General features: G+C 36.5%; 1 protein-coding gene across 2 annotated transcripts in view; it reads left to right on the top strand.

The window, feature by feature from the left end:
• Nucleotides 1–390: 390 nt before the first annotated feature.
• lama4 (laminin, alpha 4) overlaps nucleotides 391–12412 on the top strand; it is a 112063-nt gene continuing 100041 nt past the window's right edge. The window contains exons 1-2 of one of the 2 annotated variants that reach the window (XM_065263715.2): nucleotides 391–676; nucleotides 10541–10642. In XM_065263715.2, coding sequence (XP_065119787.1) covers nucleotides 581–676; nucleotides 10541–10642 — 198 coding nt within the window. In that variant the 5' untranslated portion in view covers nucleotides 391–580. The remainder of the gene's footprint in view (nucleotides 677–10540; nucleotides 10643–12412) is intronic. The other variant, XM_065263714.2, reaches the window with a different exon arrangement.

Genomic DNA, 12412 nt, shown 5'->3' with positions numbered 1-12412 from the left:
AAAAGATTATAAAAATATTTATTGTGTTCCATGGAAAAAATACACCATACAGGTTGGAACAACATGTTGTGTGTAGGTCAGCATAGTTATGCCACTATGTGTGTGTGAAGGGCAGCAAATATGGTGTTTCCATTGTTGTCAAAAGGTCAAGAGACAGACACAGAAAAGGGGGAGGGTGACTGTCAAGGTCAAAGGGTAGAGTTAAAGGCAGAGAGTTTTCAGTCTATCTTTTTCTGACAGACAGCAGTAGTTACATAATATATTTTTAAAAGTTCTTCACACTAACTGTCTCTCAGCTGGATGTGATCTTATACAAGATTTTGTGGGGGAAGCGTGAATGAGTGAGTGAGGGGGGCTGGTGTATGTGAGGAGGAAGTCCGGAGAATGTTTTTTTTTTACAGAATCCAGAACTGGGCAGGGCACAAGTGAGAAAAAGAACGAACAGCAATACGGTCAGCAGAGACTGAAGTAAAGAGCAAAAGTATCCAGGGGAGAAGTAGATGTGAGAAAGATAGCTCTACTGCGGGGAACACAATCACACTCACTGCCTGGGCAATAAGAGTTGCTGCCGAGGGGAATTATGGCCTCTTTGGTGCTCCGGACTGTCTGTATTTTATGCATTCTGTCAGTGTTTGTGCATAAAACTTTCTCTCAACAGCAAAACACCATCTACACGGTAAGTCCTTTGTTTATGATAAAGTAAATACGATTATTTGTTTTAATCTCACATTGTAAAGACCACAGAATGAATTCAGAACGATACTTATTTTACTGCTCTTAATCATACTTTTCCCAGATGCTGCACATATGCTTTAGATTTCAGAATACGCTTTGAAACATTTGAACTCTTTTTAGCTCTGCGCTCACACCCTATTGCAGTGTTTTTAAGTTCCAAGCTGTTGATCTGTTCCAATACACAAAAGATTAACTTAATTTTTCATGTATTTTACACTGTTGCAGTTAGTAAATATTTAATGGAGAGCAAACAAAGAATTGATAACTTATTTTTTTTAGAAGTGCTGATCAGATGACAACTGTGATCAGATGTCTCAAAGTTAGTGAAATTTCAGAGAGTTCAATATGAACTCCAATGATTATGAGTTTTTCACAAAGTACATGTCTAGTGCTACATGTTATTGTTAACTCTAATGCATGTCTCACTTTTAAATTGTTGCCTCACAATTAGGAAAAACATCTAATATAAAGTTGATAATGAAACTGAACTTCTTATAAGCTATAAAATGTCAACCTATGAGCATTTTCCTTATAGGTTCCTTCTGAAAATGCTAAATTCTTTAGGAGTTGTTGATTGGGAAACAATGTTTTTCTTGGCTGTTTGGATTTGGACTTAAAGTGGATTCACTTGGATAGGTTAATGATGTAATGTTGCAAGTTTAGGATGTTTAATATGCCATGAAAACTGTAAGCTGTTCCAAATGGAGAGAGGGCTTTGTGTGAGTGAGTGTGTGTGCGCGTCACAGTCTGAGAAAATGCTCCCCCCAGCAGCTGTTGAGAGTGTAGATTCTGATGGCCCGGATGGCCGACCGTGTCATTCCCCACCGGAATTTTAGGCAAATGGAAGCCACCTGGCGTAAGGGGAACTACGTCTCCAATGGTCAGCCAAAAGAGACAGGGGATTTGTGTATGAGGTTCTAGCAAATGCTGTAGCAGTTTACAGCTGTCTATGCTTTGCTTGTTCATTACATGTTTTATATTTATGTTAGGTATTGTTATACATGGACAATCATGGGCAAGATTTTTTCTAAGCCAGGAACAACATCACATTATGACATCAAATGCATAAAATGAGTTACAATTAAGAAAAACATACTAGGATCTCTGGTCCTGATTTGGAAAATTTGGAAAACATTTACAGTACGGTGAATACATTTGATAGTTCTATTGGTGTTGAATTGTGAGTTCAGAGGTTTTATTCATGCTTTACAGCCTGTCATGGTGTCATTGTGTTAAAAGATTTCTTATGTTCCCATGTCATTACTGGGCCCACCCAAAATTATATTGGCTCATGTCTACAAAATGACTTAATAAATCAAAATTATTATGATAACTTTTTGTCAGCACTGACTCTAGATCAGAGGTCTCCAACAATGTCACAGTCCTGCAGAGGGTCGATTTCATTTTAAAATGCTGTTTAAAAACGCAATGCTCTAATTTAAACATCCCCTTACAACAAATAACAATCCAGCCTAAAGAAAATATGACTCTTTCTTTTAGGATGGAGCTAAACTGTTCTGCTTTATCTCCATACCTTCTTATCTGGACAGATTTAAAACAGCCGAGATGTACCAGTCGCAGTTTGACAAGTATACGGTCGTGGGCGGTCATGCTATCCAGAGCACCTGGAGTTTTTGCGGTGGGCCGCTGCGCGATTTTGGTTGGCTCGCTGTTATGCACATTTAATAATAACAATAACATTATTGGGCCCACTCGTAACTAGCTAAAGGCCATGTAAAAGAAGCAGAGCATGAATTCCAGCCAATCAAATGATATAGCCGAGGAGGAGTTGTAACGAATCTAATGAAAGAAGGCTGGAAGACGAGCATGACTTTCAGCCAAGCAAATTACAGAGCAAAGCAGAAACTCCAAGCAATCAAATGAAACAAGGTAGAAGATTCTGTTCACAGAATCCCAGCACAAAATTCCTTAATTTAGTATAATTAACATTTATTTGTATAGCGCTTTTTACAATGCAAATTGTTTCAAACAGGGGTGTAGCCGGCATCTTAAAAGTGCAGTGAGGGAGACAGGGCTGCCACCTAACTTAACCATAAACCCAACATCTTGTGAGATTTGGCTGTAGCCGTGTAAACAGAACTTGAGTTGAAAAGTGCGGGGTACAAAATCATCTTTATTTTAAAGCCGTACATTCCACACCCATGGTTTTAAAGCTTCTTTGCAAATAAGAAAATACAGGTAATGAGCAAAATTAACATGTATATTGAAGCAATAATGGGGCTATCATAACAGTTTACTAAAAACTTTGGCTTCAAAGGCAAAATTTGAAAATATGCTATTTACAAAATTCCAGGCAAATCGGTTTAAGGGCCAGATTTACTAACAGCTTGTAGCAGCGCAAACCATCATTTTGTCATTAAATAAAGACTGTCAGAGTTTACTATAGACACGCAATGGATAATTAGCACTGAAAATGTGTGGTCAAGTTATTTTTCCCTTTTAGAAGGAAAATTGATGGGAGGAGATTATTTAAATGTTTCAAACAAAGCAATTTACTAATGTTTATGTGTGTGATTTTACTGGGTTTTGCAGCATTATTTAACACTGTGTCTTAAATCATTTTCGTGCTTGAAATGGCTTAATGGCATCAGAAAGGGCGTTGGACAAGGCACAGGATTTTTTAACATGTAACAGTTTTTTTTTAAATGGATATTGTTTGCCAAGCCATTTTCTTATTTGTTGGAGGAAATAAAAGAGGAGTCACTAGGAGAAGCCACACAATACCAGGTGTTTTTAAACTTAATGTAAACCTTCATTTTTCAGTGTCCTATGGCTTTGTTTGCTGTGATGTCCATGGTGCCTAACTCAAGGGCATCACATGTTAGTAGATCACGCACAACTCATCAGCTCTGCATATTTGCGACCCTGAACTAATTTGTGCTGCTCTTAGTAGATTGTGTTGGTCATTATGAAAATCAGCTGTTGTGCCTGTGTTATTTAATTTGCGCCTTTTTAATAAATAACACGCAGATATTACCACTCCCATCTGGGCTTTTTTGAAATTACGCTCTCGGTAATTTGCCCTGTTTAGTAAATCTGGCCCTTAAGGTGTATGAAGAGTTTAAAAAAGTAGTTTTTCATAAAATTGACTAAAATTACATAATGATTCATAGAAATAATATTTTTGATTCTAGTCCAAATGGAGACATTCCCTGCATCCCTACTATGCCCTATGCCCTATGTCCTGTTTTTGTTATGGGAAAGTATGAAAATTGAAGTGCATTAACAGAGATAGGAAATACTAAATCTAATTTGGAATACTATTTAGTACTGATAGTATTCAAATTGGGATTCAGAGATAAACTAAAAGCAAAAGATCACATAGAGATATGCGAATGTCAATGCGCCAAAGTAGTAGCAATAAAGACTTTTCTTATTGTTATATAATACAATTCAAAATGGTGGACTGGGGGTATGCTTGACTTTGACATATTTGGTACCATTGTTTTACTACAGAAACATGGTAAAATTGAACCAAAGACAGAACATGTCACATCCCTCCTCATTAGTTTCCATTGGCATCCTATACTGTAGCTGCCCGCATCAAGTTCAAAGCTCTGATGCTAGCCTACAAGATGGCCACTGACTCCGTACCCCTATACTTACACATACTAATTCTGTGATACGCACCCTCCAGATGTTTTAAGCTTTGCAAACGAATGGCAGCTTGTGGTGCCATCACTTAAAAGCACAAAATTACTCTCATGCACGTTCTTCTGGACCGTTCCCAGCTAGTGGAATTATCTGCCTATTGCCACAAGAACAGCACAGGATCTGACCCTGCACTGCTAATGGATGTTACTATAGCTTAGTTTCCTGAGATGGAGCTTATTTAAGTATATCTGTTTTTGTTGACCCATACTGTTCTTAGGACTGATGAATGTTTGGATGAAGTCTAGCTGGAATCATTTCTAATATATCTGGACAAAAAAAGTGATCAGTTACTTACTTTAACTGATTGCACCACAAAATGTGTACAAGTCTCAAGGCTTGATCAGTGACTAAACTGAGCTGGAATGCCAAAGGTAGACAGAGATCACTGCAACTTTAGTTTCAACTCAACTTAGAATCTACAGGAAAAGAACAATGGAAAACAATGGAACAGAACATTAGACAGACAAAGTGGTGACACAATTCAAGGAAAAGACTAAGGCAAACATAGGGATCTAAATACTCATGGGATAATGGAGGATAGCTGGAAATATTCAGGAGAGAGAATACGGAACATAAACTATTATATTACATTACATTATATTATATATTTGAGAAAAGATGCTACAGTTTCCCCAATATGTGGGGTTCTGATGTCAAGAAGCATGGAATGGAGAGCATTCCAGTAGGAAAGAGGACCACAGGGTTACACAGGACCAGTGCTTGAAGGAATATTTAACTGGAACAGCGTGGTTGTGTTCTGATCATGAGCTATAGGAGTGAAATCATTGAAAAATCATTGAAATCATTGGTCCACAGATCACCGGCATACAGTATCAAGAAAAAACAATGGAGCTGGAGACCACTGAGGTGAAGACCAAAGTGGGGCCAGAGGAAGTATGGAATTTAGGGGGACCAGGACACTGTAAAAAAATGACTTTCTTACATAGTATTTTTGTCTTTTTTCAGAATAAATATATAAAAAGCAAGATATTTTAAGGTAAGATGTATTTTCTTGATGAGCAAAGTGTAGTTATAGAAATAAAGAAAATAAGATTAGTTTTTTATATAAAAATATACAATTTAAGTGAATGTGTGCTTAAAACATGCAAATAAATATTTTTTTCTTGAATTAAATGTTTAAGAAATAAGTTATTTTCTTAATTTCCTTTATTTTTTCATTTTGCTCATCAAAATAATACATATTGATTTAAGAATGTTTAGATTTTTTTTCTGAAAAAAAAAAGATAAAAATACTAAGAAAGTCATTTTTTACAGTGTGCGTGTCTCCTACTCCATTGCTTCCCCTGTGGCTTCTTGAAAAAACACAACCCCTAAATGTTTATGGGATTGCTCCCATAAAGGGGACCTACAGTGGTAACATGTACTGTCTGACCAAAAGGCAGAAACAGTGCTGTAAGGGGTGTGTTGTTTATGAGGATGTGTCTCATTGCAACAAGAAGCTATTGTTCAGCTATTTGACATGGCTGTTTAAAATCAAGATCAGCATTGACAAAAAGAAATGTCTGTAAAGTGGAATAAGGCAGAGAAACTGAGATAGTTCACCATCATAATAGACCAGCATTTCACATGCTAGTTCATGATCAAATAATAAAAAAATAAATGCACATGTGTAGTTCCTCTATAGAGAAATCACGAATAATAAGCAATCTGAAGAAAACAATCTACCAAGTGCATGATTACAAATACACTGCTCAAAAAATAAATGGAACACTAAAATAACACATCCTAGATCTGAATGAATGAAATAATTTTATTAAATACTTTTTTTACATAGTTGAAAGTGTTGACAACAAAATCACACAAAAATTATCAATGGAAATCAAATTTATCAACCCATGGAAGTCTGGATTTGAAGTCACACTCAAAATTGAAGTAGAAAACCACACTACAGACTGATCCAACTTTGATGTAATGTCCTTAAAACAAGTCAAAATGAGGTTCAGTAAGGTTCAGTAGTGTGTGTGGCCGTTAAGTTTTTCGGGATTCCTGCAGAATCTCATAAACAAAAAATACAACATCTGTGGCTGCAAGCAATTAAACGTGCAGACTGGGACAATGCACAGATCAAAGAGGCTTGTGTTTGTAGTGCTCACTTCATTTCAGGTAAGTCATCATTTTTCGGCCCTGTTAGATTAAACTAGTAAGCCTAAATGGTATGAACAGTTTGACCCCATGCTGCGCGCGCACCCGATAGTCATTCAATGTTTACAAACCTTGAAGGGGTCTATACATCCGCATCATAACAAATAAATAAAAGATCTTTGTATTTTCCCCTTACTTTAAACCAAATACTTTGTGGTTCTTTATTATTATTCTTCATGAAAACACAACAACGATAAAACAAAGAAAAACTCACATACTTTTATTCGCAAACATTCTCATGCTTTTGCTATGCATCACCACATTCATCACATTCACCCTGATGCTCAATTTTGCGCACTGCACCTTGTCTAATGTTTCATTACACAGAACTTATGATAAATTCATATATTTTATAAAATGTCACAACACTGTGGCCCTTGGCACCATCGGAAAGCCCCCAGTTTGAGAACCACTGCACTGAATATCTTAAGAGGAGACAGTTAGAATGGCATTCAGTAGTACAGCCTTTATTTGTGAAGGTGTGTAAACAGTTTCTGTTTGTTTGTTGCGGGGATGCAGCAAAAATTGAAATGACTATATATTTATCTTATGATTCAAATTATCTTTAGTGATGAATTGTGACACACACACACATACCCGCAAAGCAAAGGTTTGGTTTCCCACACTGTTCCTCTGTAGCAGCAGTTATGACTCAAATGGGAATATGTTCCAGCTTCCCACGATCCTTTGCTTTGAGAATCCCATGTGTGTGTATTCTCAGAACTGTTGTAGGTCTTATTAGAATTTACAAAAAGCAGTCTAGCCTAGCAAACTAACCTTTCTATCAGCTTGTGCAGTATGTAAAAAAAACTTATATAGTTATCTATTGTTTGAAGTTCATAATTTGCTTACTATGCCAGTTCTTAATTTGAATGATTAATTTTTGAACTATTGCTTGTAAAATGGGATGTTTGCAAATTGCATTGTATAGCATCTGTTTGATATTATGTTTGGATAAATGAGATTATTCAGTCTACTTCTTTCTCTTTATTTTTGCTTGGTCATATAAACTGACCGATTTGTTTTCTGTAACACTTTACAATAAGGTTGTATTTGTTAACCATTAGTTAATGCATTAGCATGGAACTAAAAATTAACTATATTCTACAGCATAATCTACGTTCATGTTCATTTCTGGATTTACTAATTAATTTATCAAATTAAAGTTCTAACTGTTAACATGAACTAAACTAACATGAATAACTGTATTGACATTAATAAGTATTAATATGTTTATTACAGTTTTTTTCAGTCGCTAACAAGCATTTGTCCAATCAGTTGTCACATTTTCAAAACTCTTAACACAATTAGCACAGCATCGGTCTTTTGTGGCCATACCATTAATTCATTTCATGTCGTTTTCACACAATATGCAGTCAGTAAACACATTTCCACAATGCTTACATTTTCTTAACAGACAAGCTATACCTCCCACCAAAATTATGGATTGTTTTTGTAGTATTTACAAATGCTTACACACAACATCCCACAATAGCAAAAACAATATTCCAAACCATAGATACAGTATAAAAACCTTTATATTGGGTAAATTGGGCAAACCACAGCTGATTCCAGTCTGGCTTAGGTTATTTTTCTTTTACATTGATACTTACAGTATACAGTAAAAGCAGGACTTTGGGGAGTGATGTTTTTGAAAACAGAAACAGACAAACACTGTAATGTCTGGACGAGGAAGCATAAAAGCAAGGGGCACATGGAGAAGAGCAGGCCCAGTAAAAGATGCAGTGAGAGATGCAGTGAGAGGTGCAGGACAGTGAGAGGAGGAGGGTCAGGGAGAAGAGCAGGCCCAAGGAGAGGGCAATGTAGAGGTGTAAGAATGCATGGTGGTGGCATTCCAAGGGCTGCAAGAACAGTAGTCAGTAATGAAATTCACTGATTTCGGTAAGAGAGGCTGGTGAAAGAGTGCAGCCCAATTTTAGTAGGTTGCCTCCATTATACGCATCTTTCAACAAATCAACAGGTAAGTATTGCATTTTACATGGATTGTTTCTATTCTCACTTGGCATATCAATAAGGTCATGCAGTAATGCATATGTAAAACAATGTTGTCCCTCTAAAGAATGCAACGTCTTCCACCCTCTGGGGCTCCTCAGAAATGATCAAGATCGATACTGTAAAACTTTTTCTGTTCTATCATATTGTGTTTCTACTTTACCTCCTGTAGTCAAGAGTAAAGGGAAAAACTGCTTTTTACTGAAATGCTTTTGAATGTGAACATTGCTGTACATGTGGACACACAGTTTAGCGTAAAAGACATTTAGCGTAAAAAGGGTGGATTGCATGTTTTGCATGCAAATACCTGTAAAACTGAAACATAAAAGTCTATGCAGTTTTTGTAATGTCAACAATAGCCAGTATTTTGAAACCTGGTGTACTGTAATTGATTGCATGTACCTTGTGAAGTGAAAAGATGTGTTATTCTTTGAAAGAATAATTTTATTTTGAGTCAGATTTCCAGTGTTTTGGTAAAGTTATTGTGTGCAGAGAAAGATGTGTTCTATTTTGAAATGAAGAGTTAGTATTTATTTAACAAAATGTGTTTTTGAGAAGAAAATTATGCATTTGGCCAATTGTGTTTTGTAGGTGGAACTCTGTGTTAAGTGTTTAGAAAAATTATCTGAAGTATAGGTAAGCGCTTGTTAGCGATTGAAAAAAACTGTAATACAACCTTATTGTAAAGCATTACCATATTTATCGACCCGAGGACGAGACAAACAGACCCAGTCCCGGTAGATGTGAAAGTCGGCACACCTCTGATCTACTGGCCGTCCTTCAACGTTATGCCCAGCTGATACCTGACCAACGATCACCGGCAGAACCGCTTAATCTCCGCTAAATCTCCATTTCCGTTCTCCCAAGGGTTTTTCCCTCCTAGGACTTATTTTTCCTCGGATAAAAGCACGGGGTTTTTTTTTCTCCTAGGGGGTTTTTCACCCCGGGGAGGCAGCCTTTTGGGCTTTACCTAGCTTCCTCTTCTATACGTTGCTTTAGTAATACGTGCAATTATAATATTGAGTCATAGCCGCAGCAAATTTAACTGCTCATGCTATCATGTATTCTGTTGTGCTATCTGTCGTTTTCTGTGCTTTTCACTGCTTCTATTTATGTAAAGCTGCTTTGAAACAATTGACTTTTGTGAAAAGCGCTATATAAATAAAATTGAATTGAATTGAATTGAATATTTTCAAATATAAAGAACTTCAAAGAACCCTTGTACACTGTAAAAAATGCAGCATGAAGATAAAACAACATGGTTTTTGCAATTCAACTTTCTATTTTAAGTTTGACCTGTGATAAGTTGAATTTGTTTAACTTCATTTGTTGGGTTAAAATATATGTTGATTCTGCTGCAGTTATTTTTCATCTGGTGCAAATTAGGATCACAATCTAAGTGAATATTTCTTTCAAGATAATGATTTGTTTTGAACTTGGAGGGGCACATTTCACAGTATTAACTATTTGTATACCAATATCAACACATGACTTGTTTATAATCGTAGACATGTCTTGATGTTTGAGCAGAGTGGTCTATCATAGCAGCTATACTGGAACAAGTGCTATGATTTTTTCTGTAAACTGAAGATAATTAAAATGAATAAAAAATTCAACAACATAACATAGTCTGAATGTTATAATAAAATAAAACATTAAAATGAAAAGAGTAAGTACAACTTTGGCCTCAGAAGTACATTATTGCCCCTATTAGCAGAAATAATTTATTTGTTGAATAATTTTCCATGAGTTTCGATTTTGGGTTGCTGGAATTTTTGTTTGCTCTTTCATACAATGCTATCAGCCGTAATAAGTTTAAATTTTTTATGTACTGACAAATTTAATTCCCCACACAAAAATTCAATGGGTTTCTAAAACAGAAAAGCACAAAATGAGACAATGTGTGTAAAAATGATATTACTGTTTTGATAATAGAAGCATTTCTTCATTTCAGGTATGCGCACGAGGCTTCTTTCTTAGTGAACAGAACAGTTGTCTGCCCTGTAACTGTAAAGGTCATGCTGATAGCTGCGAAGATATCACAGGAATATGCATTGTAAGTTTTTGTTTCAAATCCCATTTTAACTGCCTCACACATTCTTTAACAGTATTGCTTGTAACATTTCCACCAATATTCCATGACATCACCAGCAGCCAAACAACCAACAACTGAACCATGTGGAATAATTTATTGTGAACGCCAAGAGGGAAATGGAAGATGGTGTTTAAAATCTAAACTAAAACAGAACCGCTATTATGAAAGAGCTCTAATGAAAACAATGTGAAGCCTGTATGTTTTTATAGCAAGCATGTTTCCCAAATGCAGATTATGCATAACCCTAGCAACTATTTTTTTTTCAATCTGTAAGGAATAATCTAATTTACAAATTAAGACCTGTTCTAAATAATACAACGTGTTGAGCATATGTGAGATGGGAAATAAGAAAAACCTTTGACCAATTGGGATGGTCAGTGTGAAATGTCAGTGTAAGTTGTTTTCAGTTTGGACAGCTCTTACAGTACATTTATTTTAGTCTAGGACTAGTCTAATCCCTGTCCGGGAAACCACCCCTAAATCTTATCTTTAGTGTACTGAATAATCAATTTGCTTGTTGTATCTCACAATAAGTTTGTTTCTGCAAAATGAAAATGAGAGCTATGTGATTCCCATTATAAATGCAGACAATAATCAACTTACAAAGTTGTTTCCTGGTGTTTGTTGGTTCAGTTTGTTAGATCAGTCTGAACCGTAATCTAATGCTTCCCATTTTATCTTATTTCGTTTTTTTAGTAAGATCACACACTAAAGTTGCACTGCTGTATTATTTACATTGATTTAAATACATCCTATAAGGAATTTACAAGCAAAGGATATTTCTGAGAGGGGCTTGAAGATATTTTTCTGTATAAAAGGGGCCCCCCTGGTGGAAAAAGGAACCACTGGCTTAAGGTTAAACAAGACCTTTATTTTTTTATTCTGTATCATTTTGAATAAGACAATGAGTACTTTTTGTATTATTTACACTAATAATTTTTGTCTTATACCAAACAATTTTGTGCTAAATTAAGCAGTTCAAAATAAAATAAATCCAGTTTATATATGTCTAACTTAATTTGATATACTCAGTATTACTGTTGTGCAATTCAAATGAAAAAAGGCAATGTTGGGGCATGGGGGCCCAGATCCTTGGACTTTGCTTAGGGCCCTCAAAATGGTAAACACGTCTCTGGGCTCAGGTACACAGGCTCATCTGAATAGGGCCATACACACGAGTACCAAGCATGATGAAGAAGAACACTAACAAGCCTCATAGTGGAGTCAATACCTCCAAGTGGCAGAAATCCACTGCAATCGCACACCCTACCTGGCGAAGCTTGAGATACCTCTTAGCTGCCCCACCATTGAAGGTAGTGAAGATGGAAAACCCTAGAAAGTGTGTTATGGCTGAAAAGAGCACCTTTCATGACATTGTAAGCTCCTTGTGCACTTCTGTGAAGAAATGCATGGGAGCCGGGCTAGGCTGTGAGTCACCTATCGAGTCCAGATACAGCTGCGACTGCTCAGGCCATGGAGGAATCTACTGTAATTCAATATTAACAGCTGCACAGGCAAGCACAGCTGCTAACTCTGCTTCTACTTCATCCTGTGCTTGACTGCGGGTGGGTGGGAGCTCAGAAGATATGTCTGCTTTCCGATGCTGTCACTGATATTTCATCCTCGCTGCGAGTCGGGACAATGAGCTTTATATTACATGTACACTGCTGAAGCTCCCAGGAGATAATGTTACACTTTTCCGTGAGAAGGAACGGAACCGCTGGATGCACC

The sequence above is a fragment of the Paramisgurnus dabryanus genome, chromosome 12 (genome assembly GCF_030506205.2).
Source record: "Paramisgurnus dabryanus chromosome 12, PD_genome_1.1, whole genome shotgun sequence".
Taxonomy (NCBI): Eukaryota; Metazoa; Chordata; class Actinopteri; order Cypriniformes; family Cobitidae; genus Paramisgurnus; species Paramisgurnus dabryanus.
The sequence above is the reverse complement of the archived record's forward strand: the minus strand, read 5'-3'. Positions and strand labels throughout refer to the sequence as shown.